Here is a 21,609-nt window from a genome sequence, read left to right as displayed (position 1 = left end):
ATGTAGGACATGTTTCTAGCAGGAACTGAAACAGCTTCTACAACATTAATTTGGGCATTTTTAGAACTAATTAAAAATCCACGTGTCATGGAGAAAGCACAACTCGAAGTGAGAGAACGATTGAATGGGAAAAAAACATTTAATGATACTGATTTGGAAGAGTTGAACTACTTGCAATTCGTTATCAAAGAAACATTAAGGCTACACCCTCCGGCTCCTCTATTAATCCCAAGGGAATGTAGAGAGGAAACAAAGATTGATGGATACACAATACCTGTGAAAACCAAAGTTCTGGTCAATGCATGGTCGATTGGTAGAGATCCCAAATATTGGCATAATTCGGAAAGTTTTATACCTGAGAGATTTGAGAATAGTAGTATTGACTTTAGAGGAAATCACTTTGAATTTATTCCATTTGGTGCAGGAAGAAGAATGTGTCCCGGAATGTTATTTGGTTTAGTTAATATTGCACATCCTTTATCCCAATTACTTTATCACTTTGATTGGAAGGTTCCTCATGGAGTCAATCCAAATGATTTGGACACGATAGAAACAGAAGGATTAACAGCCAGGAGAAAGAATGATCTTTATTTAATTGCTACTCCATTTGGTCTCTCTAAATAATTAAAGACATAGACATAAAGAAGTTTGAATTTTATTTAAGGTAATTATATTGCATATTTAAGGTGATGAATAATAAGGCATTAATAGTGTCTATTGTATAATAGAGTAAGTTTTTTTGTTTTTTTTGCATGTATCTGTATTTTTCATATTTGTGAATGGTAAACAATGATCCATATATATGTGGAATAAATAAAATATTTAGCAATATCCTTATATATGTGAAATATTTATATTTTTGGAATTGTTTAATTCTTCATTATGTTAGCTAGATTTCGATTGATCTTTATTGGGGAAATTGTATGAAATAGCAAACTATTAATTCAAATTAAATGTTATAGTCATAGCTTATTTTAATTGTAATTCGCAGCAAACATTCCCCTTTTTTGCCATCTGATTCTATATACAATTAGCCATTTTATACATTTCGGTATAAAATATATAAAATGTGTTTGTGTTTGTATAAAAGCGAGAGAAAAGTGTATATACAAATGCAAATACATATATTTTCGTCATATACACTTATAATTATACAAATACAGATCTTATTATACAAATTATAATGTATAAATGAATTTATACAAAACTGAACAATTTGTATAAAACTGAATGTTTGTAGCGAATTATACAAATCAAAAGCTCCATAACAAACATAAAATTTGCTATGAAGCGCAATTATGCAAACTATAGCTATAACATACAAATATAATTTTTATGTTTGCTATATGAGAAAGTTGTTCCTCTTTATTTTCATATCCAATATGGTCATCAAATTAGGCCCCCTTGACCTTTTACCGGAGTAAATAGAACTTCACAATCCAGGCCAATAGGATATTAATTAAATTGTTTCTAAAATTATTGTTAATTGTATTAAGCCTTGGCTTGATATTATAATTGATCTAGCTAGCTTCTTAAAGGGAGGGGATAATGTTGTTATGGTTCAAGAATTCAAAAATTGTGCTGAAAATGGAAAATTCCTTATCGAACTAGATTTAGAGAAAGCTTTTTGATCGTCTTGAGTGGCGCGTAATATTAAATATTGTCATACTATTGTATTGTGGACATCATAAATCAATTCATGTCATTATCGGTCCAAAGCATCTAACATACGTTACTTAAGTTGTATCCTTCAACCTTTTACCCTTCTGTATCTGAAATTGAATGTTGATGGGACTATTCCAACGAGAGGCAATGCATGTGGTATGTTGAGAGACATACAACTTCTATGCTACCATACCTTATGCACCAATTGCAATAATTGAATTGCGAGCTTTAGGTAAATGTCATCTAACTTTGAGAAAATGATCATTTGTGTCATTTGAGTTTGACAAGAGACTTATTCATGTCATTATTTGTTCAATTTTAATTTTGCAAAACCATTTTTTACACGTGGTTAATTATGATTCGGACAAATCATTAATTAAATCATTTTTTAAGAGGAAAGAGGCTCAATTATGCTATTGAACTTGGATAAAAGACTCATCTATGTCATTCATTAAAAGTTTGGGTTATATATGTCATTTTAATGAACAAATAATTACATAGATGAGTCAAATTTTTAACCGTAACATAAATGAATCTTTTCTCCAATTCGATAGCATATTAGAACATTTTCCATCAAATATACATTGCCTTTACCCTTTTCAACACAACTTATGAACAATTGAACATTGCGGATAATTTAACAATTGACTGAACACATGCAAATTTTCTTAAATTGACATGAGCTTTACCTCCAAAACCCAACAACTCATAGCTCTTCTCAGTTTTTGTTCTTCTCTGAAACATGTTTTCCAAATTCATACTCAAATCATAATCTCAGGACTATCTCAACAAAATTGCATCCTCCTCAAAATTGTCAACTTTTTTGCTTCTCATACTCCCATAAACTCATCTTCTTACGCCGGTCTTCTCATCAAACAATCGCAAAATTCGTCTAATTCATGGTGGAATATCCTCATTAGGAATTATGCTACAGGTGAATACTGTTCACATAGTGAAGCCATTCGGTTTTTTGTTGAAATGCGGCGTTCTGGAGCTGCTTCTGATGAATTCACATACCCTTTTCTCTTCAAGGCTTGTTCGTCTTTTTTGGGTTTGAAAGAAGGGAAACAGATTCATTGTGATGTCATCAAGATGGGTATTTGTAACAATGTGTATGTACAGAACACTTTGATTCATTTTTATGGGTCTTGCAAGAAGATTGTGGATGCATACAAGGTGTTTGATGTAATGTCGCTTAGAACTGTTGTTACTTGGAATTCGATAATTTCGGCTTGTGTGGGAAGCTGTTGGTATTATGATGCGATTGAAATTTTTCGTTTGATGAGAAAATGTGGGGTTCAACCGGACGAGACAACTATGGTGATTTTGCTTTCTGCTTGTGCTGAGTTGGGTGACTTGATTTTAGGGAAATGGATTCATTGTCAAGTGATTGAGCAAGGCATGTATGTGAATTGTCAATTGGGAACTTCCCTTATTGACATGTATGCTAAATGTGGAGCAGTGGATTATGCTCGTTTGATCTTCGATAGGATTGGTGAAAGAAATGTGTGGACATGGAGTGCGATGATTCTTGGATTAGCTCAGCATGGATTTGCTGCACAAGCCTTGGAACTCTTTTCGAAAATGAAGGATTGTTCTGTGAAGCCTAATTATGTGTCCTTTCTTGGTGTGCTTTGTGCTTGTAGCCATGTTGGGATGGTAGAAGAAGGGCATCGTTTGTTTCAAGGGATGGAAAGTCTCCATAGCATCAAGCCTATGATGGCACATTATGGTGCCATGGTAGATATCTTGAGTCGTGCTGGACGTCTGGATGAAGCATACAAATTCATAGTTGACATGCCCATTGAGGCTGATGCAGTCATATGGAGGACTTTGCTCAGTGCATGCCACATTCATGATATTAGCGACTATACTGGAGTGGGAGAGAAGGTCAGAAAGAGGTTGCTTGGATTGGAGCCTAAAAGGAATGGGAATTTGGTCATGGTAGCAAATAAGTATGCTGAAACTGGATTATGGGAGAAAGCAGCAAAATTGAGAAGAGGTATGAAAGAGAGACGACTTAAGAAGACCGCTGGAGAAAGCTGTGTATCAGTTTTTCAGAATCGATAGAGGTTGTTATCGAGTTCCAACGTGCAGGATGTTGGTGTGTGTCTGTCATCTTAATGAGATTGCATTAGAAGATGTATACTTGAGCAACCACCATGACACTATGTGTTCTATGCTATCAAACTGAAATATTAACAAAACAAAACAAAAAAAAAAAAAAACAGAAATATTAACCACCTTATATGATTCAAGTTATAAATGGCATGTCAGCTACACTATCACTCACCTAAAGGCTGAAAGCCGAACAGAAAATAAAGCAGAAGAAGCAGCTCCAGTAATCCATAAACTCAGTCCTCTCTAATATTTATTGCTACAAGAAGAAAAAGTAGATATACACCCCACCACACATTATTCATATTCATTGAAATCACTTAAAATGATCTATTGGATTGGTTTGAAGATGAGGAAGACTTGGCTTTTGCAAAATCAACAAGATCTTTGAAGAGTGCGTCCTCGGGTTTCTCTGGTTTGGATGGTGAAGAAGAATTAATAGAGAGATTCTTTGTTTGTCCAACTATGTTGTCATAGGAAGTCGATCCAGTTTTTGCGGGAGGGGAGCCACCAGAAACATGTTTCTCAAAGTACTGCTGTCTCTGATCATATCTGGCCGGTGGTGGAGGGAGTGCGGTAGGAGGAGGAGCATCCCAAGGTGCTGGAGGCAAGTTATCGGCAGATTTGGCTTTTGAATTGGATTCATTGTGGTTGTTTTTTCCAGTAAACATAGATGCAGTGGGGTTCAAGAAGTCCTCATCAGCAGTTGGATTTAGCAAATCATCCGGAGGGGGTGCAGATGAAGATGGCTTGGGACTTGACCATGGGATGGAACTCGCATTGTTTGAATTAGTTGAAGCAGCAATAGGTGAAGATCCTTCTGTTCCCAGTGATCTTTCTGATTCAAACCTGTCACCACTGAGATAATCAACCATTTTACCATCTGTAAAAACTGGTCTCCTTGATGAAGGTGGGGGAGGAAGAGTTGGAGTAATTCGCATAGGCTCACTCTTCACATCAATAGTCTTCCGCCCCTGTCCCTGTGATGGATCTCTTGAAGTTCTGCAAATTGAGTGACAGTAACACATCAAGAAAAGGAAAAAAAAAAAAAGGCAGAAGACCACACTGTCAAGGGATACTAATAGAGATTTTGGAAAAAGCACAACAAAACACTCCTAAAGCACAAACCTACACTCAACAATGGCTATAAATATATTGACAATTATAAGTTAAAATCTCTTAATCGTTACTGTCCCCTCAAGGGACAAATGATTGCCAATTATAGATCATGCAAGGTTCCATACTCATTGCTCAAGAATCTCACTCAAAGAAGATTCTTAACCAAGAAAGAGATTTGTGCCATGCCAGCACACACATGAATAAAGTAAATTCACAGAGGCACTAGATTGCACAATTTCTTAAGCATCAATCTGCAGAAGTCTTCCCCTTGAGAATCCAGGTAGTACCAGTGAATCCTCCTCTGAATTTGACAACACTATGAAGTTATGGTCACACCACCAGAGGCAGCAGTAGGAAAAGTAGGTCCAGAAAAGAAGTTAAAACTCAAGAATTGGGTACCATGGACTCTTTTACCCCAAACTCTCCCCTCCAAAACTTTCTGAAGGCCTTTGCCCCCAAACGTCGTATGGTAATATAATCGGCCCAATATTCTGTTAAAAATTGTAAAAAGGAAATGAAACTCTACCGAGTCCTCTTCTTTATCCCCAAAATCTCCTATTAAGTAACTGGACATATGTTTATGCTGGTGGAAAATTAAAAATCAGAAGCTAATTATTACTTATATGAGAGCTTGGTAACGAATGATAGCCTGGTATATGTTGATAAAAGCTTCATTAACTCTTTTATGAATAAAAAACTATGAATGTTCTAAACCTTGGTGAAACCCAAATTGTTATCACAATTCTAGTCTCTTTTCATTAGCACTAATGGAATTAACTACTGACTGTTTGTAGTAAAAAAAATCTAAAAGTAGGTTACCTCAGATGCATAACAAATAGGCTAAATGTCTAACTGTATTAACAACCTAAACAGCTGAGCGAACTAAAGTGAAAATGATATCTAGGAACCATTTGACATAAAATTCTTCCGCGCAAATGAAATCCAACTTCCCTTGATGGAGAATAAAGGGAGTTAATTTATGTTCTCATATCAATGACCATTTAAGGATCTCATCTAAATGCTTTTACAGCATCGTGTACTCCAAAGTGGCAATATTTGCAGTAAGAACAGCAAAACACCAGGCAAAAGTAAAAGTATAAAACTGAACAAAACTACTGTGCGAGTGGGGGGGGGAGAAGAAACGGTATAGCAGCAAAATGACCAAGCATTACATTACCTCCGTGATAAGTGAGAGAAATCATCTTCTGACTCATCATCCTCATGATTCACATTCATAAGGGGTGCAACAGGAGTTTCTCTGGGCGGTACAGTAATTGTTGAGGTTCCTTTGGCAATATCGTCATGTCTACGAAGAACTCGCTGCAGAGTGTCATTGAGTGCCAATCCTTTACAAAGCAGATCCTCGTCTCTATTTGCAAAGGAAAACAATGTTAAGGGGCTATTAGAAATGTAATAAAACCACAAAAACTTCAGGTTCTTACACAGTGTTGTTCACAAGAATCATCACACGCTTTTGGTAAGAACGACACTGTTCAACAAGATCAACTATCACCTCCTCCTTCACGGACTGCATAGACGTCACATAATAAATTAAAACATGAATGATAATTCATCTTGGACTTAACAAGTACCGTCAAACATAAATTGGATGTAACAATGCTGATGAACCAATATGTATTTTAACACTCAATGATGGTATGTAACATCACTTATCCAGAAAATGGAATACAACATGATAGTTCCTTGTATTTCAGCTATAAAAGTACTGAAAGGAAGAATAGGATATCTATAATTTATAAACCCTATTTAACCTACAAAATTAAACAAAAAATCAATATCTGTAATAGGTACATAAAAATATCTCAATCAGCATAAAAATGACAGTTTTCTTTCTCCATTGTTTTCAATAAGAGTTTTCGACATGGTTCCTTCACTATTGTATTTCTTTCTTTTACTGATTTGTAATGCTTTACTTGAGCTGAGGGTCTACCGGAAACAGCCTCTCTACCTTCACCAGGTAGGAGTAAGGCTGCATACACACCACCCTCCCCGGACCCCACTTGTGGGATTACAATGGGTATGTTGTTGTATTACCAATTTCATGTCCACAACTACCTCAGCATAATGGTTATCACAAAAAAATGTTTGATGTCTTCTACTTCCGACATTCAATGTTTCAATATAAACTTCATTCAACCTTACGTACTGCAGCAATATTTTTTCTTAAAAACCTAGATGCAACAACATGCCCCCATCAAAATGGGAGACAAAAACCATGCCAGATTTTACATTAAAGGACTTCTGAAGGCACAATTTCTTTTTCCTCTATTAATTTTTGTTTCACTGGGGAGGGGATAGATAATCATTTTACCTAAGCTAGTCATTTCAATTAGTGAATGGGTGGAGGGGAGCATTCAGAGAAAGTGTAGTTCTGAAATTTTCCACTTAATCAAATAAAGTACCCAAAGACTACCCAAAAAAAACTCATTTAACCTATGAATAATTTATACCGCCCTTCGGGTTTTCAACTTTCATAGTAGTGAATAGGGACAAGTAACCACTATGAACCTGAGAAACAAGAGCTCAAACCAAGTTCTGACCTGAGGATTCTTTGGATCCAAGGCACCAAGCATCTCTGTCAAGACATCTGATAACCCCTCAGCACTTTGAATCTCTGCAACACTGAAAAGACAGAATACCAGAAATGTCACTTCCTTGAAATTACCAGTTAGAAAAGCTGCTTACTTGAAACTAACAGTTCTTTATTTGACTTTCTACATTTATTTTGTACATGACGTCACGTTAAACAGCCGACAAGGGACAAATGCATTGGAGAAAGTTGCAGTAAGTTTGACATAAGTCGGATAAAAAATCCTCAGCAATTAGAATGCATAGTAATTGAATAAAAAGACAGCGCTCCAAAGGTCATGAGTCACTTAGACGCCAATAATAACTCAATTCAAAAGAAAGCAGCAGTAGAGTATAGCTGAAATTCAGGGCTTTTCATGTCGTACCACCTCAGCTAAGATGGGAGCATTTAAAACTTACAATATGGTTACCAAATGAATGTTGTGGGCAGCATCAAAACTGGCAACATTGAAACTGTGCTTTGATAAAGGTTGCTCTATTTGATCAAAAGTTTTTAATGGTTTACTACATTCTTCCAGTTTCAATGCATCAGCCATGAATGGGTCAGAACTGCTAGCTCATCATGTAATAGAAAATGATAAATGGATCTTGGGCCTAACTCAACCCCAAAACTAGCTCAAGAGGGGAGGATTGTCCAAAGACAACATAAGGAGACCGACCATCCCTTTTTCATCCAATGTGGAACTCTTCAACACTCTACCTCACGCCCAGGGCTAGACATCTGGGACATGGGAAATTTAGTATGGGGTGCCCAGAGGCGTATCCAGGAAGGGGTCACCGGGTTCACGTGAACCCATGCTCCCCTCCTGAAATCATATATAGTAGTGTTATATTTTTTTAAAATATTTAAAATATAGATATGTGAACCCACACTTGAAGTATTATACTGTGCGATTAAGTTGTAAGCACCTCTCTAAGTGAGGTTAGAAATTTGAATCTTTTAGTTATCTTGTTTTATTTTCCTTTTTAAAATTGGGTAATGTCTCTCTAAGTGGTTTGGATAGGTAAAATAACTTTGGACCTATAATTTAAAATTTTAATTATTTTTAGTGATAAGAACCTAAATGTTAAATCGATCAAATTTATATCTTAGATCCACCTTTTTGTAATAGTGCACCCATCATCTCAAAATCCTGGATACGCCTCTGGCCGGATGCCTAAATTAAAAAAACTATGAATTAGGATGGGTCCTTCTCTGATACCATGATAAGGAGATCACCCATCCCTTTTTCATCCAACAATGCATTGTTTGAATCAGAAACTTCACTTACACTTGAACAAGGTTGCCATAAATGCTGGATACCACAAGTGCTACCCTCAAATTTTAATTTCTAGATAGCTAACTTGGGAGACTAATAAAGGAACACAAATTGACCTTTAAAACACAGAGGTGGTGCATATAAACAATAGTGAAGCACTTACTAAAAAGAGGAAGGTGCACATAAACATATCCATATAAATCTTAATAGTGTTTTTTAATAAGTGAAATGTTCATAAACAAAATTCCAACACTTTGAGCAGGAACCATACCAAACGGAAAAGAATAAGTTAATCAATACCTGAGTCCAGAGGGATCAGACTCAAGAGAGGCCTCAACTGCAGCCTCTTCATAAGCTGAAGGCATGTGGACTATTGGATGAGTTTGTGGTGGTGTAAATAAAGGTACACTGTTTTCCTCTCGAGGTGGAAACTCTACACCTGCGGCCTGCAATGTTTATTTTTAAAGGAAATATATGAAGATTTGAATGAATCTAATAGATCAGTGATCAATCAAATTGGTAAAAACTAATATTATCTAAGTATAAAAGTGGGAAGCCAGAATGACCAAAATAACCTTTAAATGTTGATTGACGGCAATATCCTTATAACGCATTATTTCTTTAATATTAATGTTAAAAAATATTTAAAAATTCCAAATATATAGCAATCAAGTCATTCAGAATCTTTTCCAGTACTCTATTAGATATGCATATAGAATGTATAATCATCATATATCTTGTATCTTCTGTAATTTGTGGTAACTTTTAAATTCCCAACCAAATTCAATTAACGCTAAATAGCCTTCGATTAAACTTGGAAAAAACACCATGTCACTTGATCATCAGCAATGACTTGGAATAGATGTCAAAGGTCACTATATAGTTCAAGATAGAAGCCAGAAAATGTACAACTTCAAGTTAACCAATTTGTCGCACACATTTATAAACACCAATATTAGTTAACACAATATTGTAGCCATGAGTACTTCTCTTCCTGCGGGCCAGGGAACTCGGATGGAGGCCGGCACAAGAGCCATAGTAACACTGGTTGCTGCTGTATATATAGCATTTGTTAATTAACAGATCTTCTTTTTTTTGAACTGGCAACTGTTTAAAAGATCTTCTTATAATAGTTCTAAGAACGTATGCATGCAGCAGAGTTTATTTATTTCATTTATGGAGAAGGGGCAAAGATACTCTTCAAACTTCATGATTTAGAACGGATATACCCCTCGTTAAAAAAGTGGCGCATATATACCCTCGTCGTCTAACAAATGGTGCAACCTAGACTAGCAAGTAGACAACAAGAACTTAATGTATATCCCTAAATATAATAGAAATAGTTAGATATGGATGGAATATGTGTTAGGTGTTTAAGCAAGGCTTGGGGCTGCATGTCCGAGTCTGCTGGTTTTCTATTTTGTAAAGCTCTTTGGTAAATAAATTCAATTTACTTACCCACAAAAAAAAGGTTTAGCAGTATTTTCAATTAAATTGGATTATCATTCAATAAATGGAGAGGAGTGAGGTGTTTGAAATAGAAGATAGGATCCATCTGCTCTAATCTCTATATTGTACTTAATAAGGGTTAACTATATCTTAAATCAGGGATCATTGGTGATGAATTAGGAGTTCTTCTAAAAAAATTGCAGCCACTTCTTTGTGTATCAGAAATAAAGAAACTTATGTTCAGCTAACTACTTTTTCTTGGGAAACAGGCACATGTTGTTAAACCTTCAACTTATGTTGTTTCTTTTCTATTCTAATATTTGCTGCACCAATATTGTATCAGATTAAGGTTTGTTTTTCTTTATCTCACCATTGAATCTGTTATACTTAAACGCTATAAGTGTATTTTGATCAATATTTGCAGCATAACACATGGCATGCTTTACGTCATAAGTTGGTTAAAGTTAGTGTTATTCCTTGTACTGTGTAGTGTGCCCTGAACTCTTCCTCTTTATTTTCGTATTAGATGAGTAATATATTTTTTGTTAACGCTCCACGTAGAAAATACATACTTCCAAAAAGGGCCTCTATGATGATCTATATTAGCTAGATCCACATAATTGTAAATACATGTATTGAGGATTGATTTCTTAAATGAACTGAGTATATCAAACATGTTTTGACGACTCAAACTTTAATGCTCTTAAACATATTTTTGCAATTACAAAGTTAACAGAAAGAAAAACATAACTATCATCTTAGGAAGTCTTCTCCAGAACTTTTTTTTTTTTTTGATGACAAGGGAAACCCGCAGCCGCTACCCTTTGGGTGCGCACAGGGTAAAACCCCCGCTCCTATGCAATAGCTCGCAAACCACATAGGAGAGGTAACCCGCACCAGGCGACGAGCTCGACCCAGAAGGCAAACCCCTTGCTTTCGTTGGCAAGGGGTTTCGAACTTGAGACCTCCAACATGGAAGTCCCAAGCCCAAACCACTGGGCCACCCCGAAGGGTAAACTTTTGAGCTGAAGTTACTAAGGAGGAGCCAGGATTTTCAGTAAGGGGGTTCAAAATCTAAAAAAATAGACACACGAAGTAGCCGAAGGGGGTTCGACATCTACTATATATACCTAAAAAATTATTTTAACCATGTATAAATCATATAATTTTCCGCCGAAGGGGGGTCGGATGACCCCCCTCATTGTAAGGTGGCTCCGCCACTGGGAGGAGCCAGTATCAGTTAACTAATTTACAAAGAAAATAATATTGTAGGGAAGTACTCTCCATTTAGGAAATAAAGAGTTTAGTAATTTTACAAAGGAACGGGAAAACAAACGTCAGCCAAAGGCAACATATATTGATAATATGAGGTTGAATCCATCAGTTAGGCTATAGCAGTCTCATGAACAGAAGTTCTGCAGAACTTCCACGATCAATAGTTGGTTTGCACTTCTTTTGTTGCATTCCTTCAACTTGTTTGGTTTGGCTAGAGAAGAGAGAAACAAGTTGAAATTGGAGAAACTAGTTTCTACCAAGGACCACTTAACTATTTCAACGGGGCAATGTAGAAATAAAAATTATTCTTCTGCAGTTATGCTCTGCACCTAAAAGGAAGGAAACTCTCTTCTTTCTGTTTTCTTTATCTTTCTTTGGTTCATTTTCCATTCCCTTCGGTTCATTTTATCCAGATCAAGAGAATCTAAATTGAGGTCAATGTGAACTGATATCGGGAAACCATATTCACTTTCTTATCTAACAGATCAGTTCTGACATCTAGACTTGCTTAGCCACCTTTGGTTACACCCATAATTCTTTTATTGAGAAAGTAAGAGAGATGAACTGATTCAGCTATGTCCAGGAATTTATTTCTTTTATGTGATAAAATATCTAAGTCATTATTACCAACTGCAACTGAAAAAACATGAACCTTTGCTATAGCAGGTGCTACAGTAAGGGGAAAATCAACCAAGGACAACGTTGAACAGGCTTTCACCCAAAGATTGTTAGATGCTTGAGCATAATAATAGGGACACAAATGAATCACCTTCAGCTCATTATATGCAGCGTAATACTGGGGAAATCTCCCCCCTGGCCCTCCCAAAGCTTCTTGCCATGAATCTATCAAAATCAAAATCTTCTCCCTCACATTTAAATCAGGCTGTAATCAAAAACCATAGTTATTAGAGATTTCAAATAGGTTTAACAAGTTAAGGGAACCATGTATATTAGGTGTTGTTTACCTTCTTCTTCACAATTTTGACCATGTCTCGTAAAATCTCACGCTCCACAATTTGCTGAAATACATTCTCTCCACAATTTTTGCTCAGAGTCTCAAGAACCTGAATAAATAATTTGTAGAAAGAAAGAATTAGTAAATAATCTTCAATTCAAGTTTCTCTTTACAAAAATTTTTGCAACTTCAAAGGGTAAATCCCATGACAAGAACCATATTTGGAAGTGTTATATGCACATGAAAAATCTACTCCTGGGATATTCATTGAATTACTGATAGCTTAAATGTGTTTTGGGACACGAGCAGTCAAAACATGACGCGTTGATGAAGTGAATTTCTATTGCCAATTGTTATTGACCTAACTGCAAAATGCCAACACTATGGATGTGCTGAAACACAGAGGAGATATTTCAACGTAGTACACCAGAAAGCTAAAGTTTGATAACTATACTCCTCCTATCAGGAACGAGAAAGTTGAGACCCGTAGCATGTCATATTTGTTTGTTAAACTAACGATAAGTGAATTACTAAGATATGAGACGCTCAAATTTTAGACCTGTATCTTTAATCATAATTGCAAAACTAACTCTATGTAGCCTAAACAAAAGATGAAATCTAGTAATGGTAAGGGCAAGTGAAATGTACTTACAAATAGTGTAAGGAGCTGTATTTTCGGATTTTTACTCCCCAAGCGTTTCTTGATAATCTTAAGAGCGTCCTTTGCTTGTCTGCAATTAGAATTTAATCAGTAAGCTGGTACAAAATCAACTATAGAAAAGCTCAACATGGCAAGACAAACTAGGGTAATTTAAAATTTTACTACAGGACAACAAACAATTTCAGAAGATCTAGATGGAACATGAATTGACAGCGAAGAGCCGAAGAATACCATTTCAAATAAAAGAAAGTGCAGCAGACACTTGTATCAGCCAGAAAGGCAACATCCAACTTTATACATGTTTACCTACTTTACTGCCTATCATGCCCTGGGATTTCTTTGAGAGACTTTACTACCCATAAGCATGACTTTCTTTTTCCTTTTTCAATTTTCCACTTCCCCCAGTACATAATTTTCAGGTGAAAAGAAGATAGACAACTAACAGTCACGGTGAAATACTTCCCATACTTTCATCACATAAATAAGTTGTTAAATTTAAACCACAAGGGTTCTTTCAATCAAAAAGGATTAAAACAAGGAAATCCACTCTCCTTATCCCGTTGCCAATGTGATGGAAGTGTTAAATTTAACCCTTAAAGAGGATGGAAGTTATGAATAACTCAAGGGCTTTCATATAGATGGACACAGTGATAGTAGCTTGGAGATCACACATATTCGCAGATGACACATCATTCTTTTGATGCTGAAAGAGACCAAATGTTGCACCTCGGAATCATTTTATTGGCTTTTGAAGCAGTTTGTGGCCTAAAATTAACTTGGCCAAAAGAAGTGCTTTTATTTTAAATGCTAAGACAACATGTTGGAGCTTTCTGATATTCTTGGATGCAAAGTTGAGTCATTCCCTACTACTTATTTGAGCCTTTTTCTTGGTTCTAGATTGAAAGAAAGGGGATTTGGCAAGGAACTCTTGATGTGGAAAAAAAATAGCTCCATGGAAGAAACAATATTTATCCTTTGGTGGAAGACTCACTTTGGTGAATAGTGCTTTTGATCATATGGTCACCTATTGATGTCGCTCATTCCCAGTCCTTCTACGTTAAAAAACTAGTTTAATAAACTTAGGAGCAACTTCCTCTGTGAAGGAAACTCTAGCAGAGAAAGCTGCATACGGTTAGATGGAAAAATGTAGTGATCAATAAAGGTGGAGTTTGGGAGTGAAGAATGTCAAGCTCCATAACAAAGTATAGCTTTTTAAATGGCATTCAAGACTACATTATAGCAAAAAGGGGCAGTTGAGGGATGAAGTGATCATTAAATAATGGAACGAAAATTACTGGACTCCAAGAGCTTCACTCATGCCTAATAAAACTACCATCTGGAAGCACATTCACAGTTATTAAAGAGAATTTCATATGCATACTAAGCTAAAATGGGTAAATGGAAAGCACATGAGATTTTGGTTGTACTATTGGTAGGACATAGGGTTGCACAAAAATGAGTTCCCTAATATATAATCTCGCTGTAATAATGACAGCATCACAGCTGAAAGATATCTATTGCAGGATGGCACAGCAGTTGGGGAAAAGTCTTAATGATTGGTAAAATGAGGACCTAGTATTTTGCTAGAATTTCTACATCCTGTTTCTTTGGATACGTATAGTCATAACACACTTGTCCAGCTAGCTCTGTGTGTGTGTGTGGGTGGGTGGGGGTTCCCACCTTGGAAAATGATCTAGAAAACTAAAGCACCTCTTAAAGTTGTTTGTTTTGAATGAGTAGCAGGCGAGCACCTAAGAGGCTTAAGGTGCCGGTTTGACTCATGATAAACTTCAAAGAAGAGACTTCTTTTGTGAGAACTCCTTGAAAAGCATCAATCACTTGTTCCTCCACTGCAACCAAGTACAGAAAGTCTGGTCACTTTTTCTAAATCTATTTGGAGTGTCTCGGGTTAATCCCGAGGAAGTGAGAGTTTACTGCTCTGTTGCAGACTCAGAGAACTTGCAGAAAACTGAAGATGTCTATGGAAGACAATCCCATTATGCAATTTATGGATTGATTGACTAGACATTGAGGATGAAGAAAGAGAATTCTTGGTCCAGTTCTCCACCTTAACGACAGAAAATAGGATTGATCAAATTCTATTGAGTCTAACTCATAGTGATCATTTATCAAAGAATGACACTGGTTACCAAATAATTGAACAACCGGGAGCAATTTATTTACGATACTTAGTTGACATTCATAAAAAGCAGCTATGAATGTTTTGAGGGAAAGAACAACCATATTTCTTCTCTAACAAGATACTTAGAAAATATATACTTTTGGTGCAAGGGCAAAATGATAGATGATATGATGCACTTTTTTGGATGATATGAGATGTAATTGAGAAATTGTAACATTTCCTATGTTTTTGTAACTCTTGCAGGACCATCCTGATATTGGTTTTTACTTTACTTGATCAAAAAGAACTTCATAAAGCAATAGCTAACTCGAAGGATCTCATTCAGCGCAGACAGAAAGATCCATCAAGTAGTATTAACTTTTAACTATTCTATAGCACTTCAAGCACAACATAACTAACAGAGTGATGAACTAGCTTTGGTTTCTTGATAAGAGATGATCTATTCAAGTTCTATAACTGGGTTTTCCTTTGACCAATTTCCTTCATTCCACCTATCTCCTTACCTTATGGTCATCATTCACTCTTATCTTATTTCTCTACTTCTAGTAAGATTTTAAAATAGAAACCAAGGACACAAAATAAAAGGAGCCTAGTGACCGTGTAACTGCTTCTTCAGCTTTCCCTGTTGGGAAAAATCATAATAGAGATGTTTCCCTAGGCAGTTGGTTTCAGGATTCTCCAATGGATTTGAAGCAACTCTTCTCCCCCCTACTGAGAATCACGAAACAATTGCTACTATTGGGGGATTGTTTCAACCTAATGGACTGACGGGATAGGTCTTCACCACTGCATATCCTGACTGTGCCTTGTCATTTCACAACTTCAGTTATGCAGCTAGTCCACCCCAACTGCCAGACTGGAGTATATTACAGATGTTTCTGTCCAAACTCAGCATGATTTTGCCCATGGTGGGAAAAAAATTGAGCATGCAAAATACATGAGTCCCTCCTATTCGCTCTGAGGCGGATAAAATGAATACAACTCATCATCCACCTTGGAAGACCAAATCCCAAGTGATATCTTGAGAAACTCATCACGTGATATTGATGCATACATAGATGAGTTATCATTGCCTTTTACGTGACTTGATTGGTATGAGACGACTGCTTATTTTAATGATTTCAGCTCATTCTTGCTGGATACTCCTTATGAAAGTGACATAACTGACAAGGTATATCTGAAGTCCCAAAAGTTCAAGAACAACAGCTTCACAATCCTGATAGCGGTCGTCCCAAAGAATTATGTGGCAAGTGTGTAAACCAGTATGTTTAGATTGCAATACATGACTCCACCACGCACTTCAGGAAAAGCAACATCAACATCCTGGTTTACACACTTGTCGCTTAACTCTATGGAACGACCACCATCAGTAATGAGAATTTGTTGATCCGGAAGTTTTGAAACTTTAGATATATTCTTATCAGTCATGTCACTTGGTACCCAACAAAAACGAGCTAAAATAATTAAAATAAGACCAACAATCGTCTCATATCCATCAACAGCCCGTAAACGGTAATGATAACCCATCCTTGTATGAGTCAGTATCAGTGATGAATTTCTCAAGTTATCACTTGAGATTTGGTCTTAAAAGCTGGATGATGAATTTCTCAAGATATCAAAATAAGCTACACAGTCATTTCAAGCAATCTTCACCAGGATTACAAAATACCACATAGTCATATAGGCAAGAAAGTTACCCAGGATTCATGTTGATGATATCACAAAGCTCAATGTTTATAGCCCAGTCTGGCCCAATCAGCATATCACTAGTTGCCCTTTCTGCACAAGCCGCCGCATTGTTAGCCATCTCTTCTAATTTCCACCGTTTCTTCAAATTATTCCGTCTTTGATCTCCCTGTAAAAAAGGGGCAACAACATCAAAATTTCGATAAATTCGAAGGTAAGAACATAAACACACCCTTTAAACAAAACAAAAATTCAAAGTAGAACCTCACCAAGAATCAAACTAACTTGCGATTGAACAAAAGATACCCCAAAACCCACCAAGAATCAAAGAAGGAAACAGATCATCAAAATACCCAATTCCCAATTCCCACCAAGAATTAATTTTTCTAATTCTAGAATGAAGATAAACAACACCCAAATAAAAGAAAAGCGTCAAAATCAAAAATAGACCAGATCAATAATGAAACAAACCCAAACAAAACTATTTTCAAGATCATGATGATACACAGCTGAAATGAAGAAAAAATACAAAATTCAAAGAAAGATCAAAGTAAAGGGTATCAAAATCGTCTGAGAAATGAAACAGTCAAGATCTTTGATATAATTTAGTAATTTACCTCTAAAATACACGCACAGAGAGAGAGAGAGAGATTGGATTTAAGTGTGTGGGTTTTTTGGTGTTACCTTAAGCCTTTTCTTCAACTTTTTTTTTGTAAGCGCGTATTGAACCACTAGAAATGGACCGGAAAATAGTTTAGGTTTTGACTATTACAACAATCTTACTAGTTCGATTTTTCTGGTTTTCTGAGCTTTCATCTTATTTGTATAGATTCGAAAAAAGAGAAATGGAAGGTGTTGATTGAGATTTCTTAATTCTTAATCCTTTTTATAGGAGTTTTTTGTCATTTTTTATTATAGTTGAATTTTATATATTTCTAGAAAGAAAGTTAAATGATTATAGTAATTAGGATTTTTATTTTGATTTTCTTATCATATTTGAATTTGACCTTTTTTATGGTATGAAAGTTAAGTATTATTATAATTGATTTTCCTTTTTGGGAGATAAAGTTTCAACATATTTGAATTTTTATTTTTTATGAAAGTAAAATTAAACTATTATCACAATTGATTTGTTTTTTGGAATAAAATTTGAAGATTTTTTTATCATATTTGAGTTTTTAATTTTTTATGAAAGGAAAGTTAAAGTGTTATCATAATTGATTTTATTTTATTTTTTTGGAGAAAGTTTAGAGATTTTCTTATCATATTTGAGTTTTAGTTTTCTTATGGAAAAAATTAAAGTAATATTATAATTAATTTTCTTTTTTGGGATAAAGTTTGAAGATTTTCTTGTAATATTTGGATTTTGATTTTTTATGAATTGAAAGTTAAATATTATCATGATTGATCCTTTCTTAGGAGAAAGTTTGAAGATTCTCTTTCCATATTTGAATTATAGTTTTCTATAGATTGAAATTTAAAGTATTAGTATAATTATTTTCCTTTTTTCTTCGAGAAAAAAATTGAAGTTCTTTATATCGAAAATTATTTTTCTCATACAATAATATAATAGCATTTAACCAACAAGAAGTGTGATGGAGTGGTAAGTACTCCTTCATCCTTAATTAAGAAGTCTTGGGTTCGAGCCCTTTTGGGTACGGAGTCGCCTTTGTTAGGGAGCGGGTAACTCCAATATGGATATCGAACACCGGGTGGGAAACCAAAAATATATATATAATAGCATTTATAATATAGTTATTTTTAGAGTTTTGATTAGAGAAAGATTTATCTCTCAACAATTTAGTTTTATACTCTTTTTGTCCCTAATTACTTGTCAACTTTTCCTTTTATAGTTGTCCCTAATTACTTGTATATTTTGACAAATCAAGAAAGGACAATTTTTTTTGACCTATTATACCCTCAATTAAATGACTAATTACATTGAAAAATGTAGAACTTTTCATTCACTTCATAATTAATAGGGGTAAAATGTTAAAGAGCAATCGGCCCTGTGAAAGTCACATCTTTGACTAATATACACAGGCTTCTGAGAGGATTTTTTAATACCGATTCGCACCCGCGAGTCAAAGAAGACCAATAAAATCTTGATTCAACATAAGCAAGGGATGAGAGAGGCCTTACGAGGGCTCTTTCCCACTTAATAGATTCATTCCTTCGAAAGATAGAGAGCTCTCTAGGCTCTCCTGATCAAATTGAGAGTTCGCTTTGCCAATCCATGAATATGTCGCACCCAGCAGTTCGAGGAGTTGGCCAGATACGGGTCGAAGCCCTACCTCGAAAAAAGTCAGGACTTTTGGGCAGATTCCAGTATCCGACCCATCTCTTTCTGCCGATTCCCCGGGTTGTCGGAATCTCTGGTTCGATCAGGACCAGGAGCCCCAAGGCAACAAGAAAAGGAAGAGGATATGTGGCAAAGAATGAATTGATAGAGGTGTGGAGTTTAACTGAGATAAAACAGAATCAAAAAGGGCTAGGAGCTCTGGCCTAGGCTACGACACTTCTTTTCTCACTTTCAATGGGTTCAGGTCCGATAGCCACGAAACGGAGAAGAGAAGGATAAGTTGCGCACTTTAGGCCTGTTCCAGGTCAGTCGCTCAAAGAAAGGAAAGTACGTCGTGACTCACTATGTCATTAATTGTTTTCTTAGTAGGTGTGTCAATTTAAAAATGGACAAGTAATTAGGGACATAAGAAGTATTAATTACTTATAACTTATAAGTAGGTTGCTTAACCAAACAATATCAAAATATTATGATTGTCTAATATTAAAAAAAAAATTATCATCTAATGTATCAACATCGTAATTAGCAATTATTAATCTTTACACGACACCTTGCTATTTTAATCCAACAAATCAAATATTTTAAATTAACAAGTAACATTCAAAGTTATGATCATATAGATTTTAAAAAGTTTTATATTTGATTAAAAATTCAACTTTGATCTTTAAAAGTAGAAGAAAAAAATTCTCATTTAATGATCAACTTGAAACCCCTCCAGTGGGTATCCCATTAGGGATTGACCTATGTAATATCAAGAGGATTCAAATGAATTACATTATGCATATAAAGTATATTTGATTTATATTTCAAAAATAATAATTTAAAACTAAATATTAGAGACCTTGTTTAAATTAATGAGAATGTTCTATAGTAATCAACAAAACGAATTCAACTTTTTTAAAAGATCACAAATTCAACCAATCAAATAACAGATGAAGTTGATTTACTCTTGAAGTGTTCTATTGTGGAGATCCATTGTTCAAGAAAAAATCGTAATAATATATTTTAATTGTTTTCCAATTAAGTGAATTTTATTATATTGACTTCTTTGTGCATTTACTACTTTATATATTAAATTTACTTATTGAAAATCTTGAATTCATCACTAAATTCAACTATTCTTCACTTGTCAAATGCTTTGAATATATTATCGTTATTATATTCCATCCGACTATTATATTATTAAAAAGGAATGAAAATTGCTATAGTCAATGACAATAATCAAGTCTCCTTAGAAGATTAAGTTTAATGACTATTCTTGTGTATGTATATTCCACTTCTAGAAGACATGAACCAATAATAATCCGTAAAATGAAACATTCAGTATATTTGGTCTTTTTTTCCTTTAAAATTTTGCCCAAAATAAAAGATATTCTAACACGAAGAATTAACCCAAGTAAAGATAGAAAAAAATGACAATTAACTATCATGGTCCTACAGGATTAAAAAAAAAAAAAAACTAGCGGCTATATGTTTTGATTTATTTTTATAGCAATTTGGAAATATGGGATTATTATTTTTTTTAAATAAAAAAATCTAATGGTAAACAACAAAAAGAGAAGGTCATTTTCTAACTTTTGCCTTATTATTTGAATGTGTATTTGAGTTTAGTTGAGAAAAATATGTATTTGAGGGTGAAATTGATAAAAATTGTGAAAGTCGATTTTATAACTGAACAAGCAAAGAATTAACACTGCTTCTTATTATTGTACAAAAGCCCATTGGTGGAAACAGAGATGTTATTTCTGGTTGAAATTTGGAACTTGAAAATTTGAGTGGATTAGTTTTTAAAATCTGATCCAATTTTACAGCTTATTAGATATTTGATTATAATTTTTGGAAATGTACTTCCAAAATCTATAGCCAAATGCTAGCTTCGTATTTGCAAGGCTATAATCTCATCCTTCTTGTTCATTGGTAGTAATATTTGTTCAGTTCCAACTGATGCAGATTTGTTTACGAATTTTTATATCTCTCTTATTTTTCCAACATGATAGCGTGTTCATTATACCAGAAGTATGATTGTGTTCTTTTTGGGTTAAAAGGAAATGTATAAACAAGTAAACAAACCTAACAACTGCTGCATATATAGTTGGTATTTGTGATTGTAGCATTAAACAGTGATATCAAAACTACTAGTAGTAGCTGTTCAAAAGGGATGGCTGGGTGTGGTTTATCAAACAAAAAGGGCATAAACCAGATGACTCCATGCCTTTTGGACTTGATATTCCATCAAGACAATAGATGCATGATCTATACTACCTGCAAACCCAATGCTACCGCGAAAAACCCGGTTTGCAGAGTCATGAGCCATCCACATTATACTATTGTTATCTGGAGGATGCCATAAATAAATAGCCTGTTTAG

The 21,609-nt window shown here is 35.0% G+C and overlaps 3 protein-coding genes across 6 annotated transcripts; 2 read left to right on the top strand and 1 right to left on the bottom strand.

Annotated features, from left to right (window-relative positions):
- The first annotated feature begins 9 nt into the window (after nt 1-9).
- Nucleotides 10-624, top strand: LOC107062300 (premnaspirodiene oxygenase-like). Its single transcript, XM_015312799.1, has one exon. It carries the CDS (start codon nt 10-12, stop codon nt 622-624), a length of 615 nt encoding a protein of 204 aa, XP_015168285.1.
- A 1,571-nt stretch (nt 625-2,195) lies between these two features.
- Nucleotides 2,196-4,048, top strand: LOC102582104 (pentatricopeptide repeat-containing protein At2g36730). The gene has a single exon (XM_006356276.2). It carries the CDS (start codon nt 2,344-2,346, stop codon nt 3,733-3,735), a length of 1,392 nt encoding a protein of 463 aa, XP_006356338.1. The 5' UTR covers nt 2,196-2,343; the 3' UTR covers nt 3,736-4,048.
- LOC102582428 (target of Myb protein 1) lies at nt 3,885-17,733 on the bottom strand. 4 transcript variants are annotated; one of them, XM_015312791.1, is made up of 10 exons: nt 17,625-17,733; nt 16,952-17,109; nt 13,103-13,181; nt 12,461-12,559; nt 12,265-12,378; nt 9,072-9,217; nt 7,464-7,545; nt 6,345-6,430; nt 6,080-6,271; nt 3,885-4,785 (listed from the first exon to the last, which is right to left on the bottom strand). In XM_015312791.1, the coding sequence occupies exons 2-10, from the start codon at nt 17,059-17,061 to the stop codon at nt 4,104-4,106; spliced, it is 1,590 nt and encodes a 529-aa protein (XP_015168277.1). In that variant the 5' UTR covers nt 17,062-17,109; nt 17,625-17,733; the 3' UTR covers nt 3,885-4,103. The 4 variants fall into 4 exon arrangements, with proteins under 4 accessions (XP_015168277.1, XP_006356340.1, XP_006356339.1 ...); XM_006356278.2 differs by having other exon boundaries at nt 17,558-17,659; XM_006356277.2 differs by lacking the exon at nt 17,625-17,733 and adding an exon at nt 17,210-17,472.
- Between the last annotated feature and the right edge of the window lie 3,876 nt (nt 17,734-21,609).

This window comes from Solanum tuberosum, unplaced genomic scaffold (genome assembly GCF_000226075.1).
Source record: "Solanum tuberosum cultivar DM 1-3 516 R44 unplaced genomic scaffold, SolTub_3.0 scf00213, whole genome shotgun sequence".
In the NCBI taxonomy this organism is placed as follows: Eukaryota; Viridiplantae; Streptophyta; class Magnoliopsida; order Solanales; family Solanaceae; genus Solanum; species Solanum tuberosum.
Note: the sequence above shows the minus strand (reverse complement) of the source record. Positions and strands in the feature narration are given on the sequence as shown.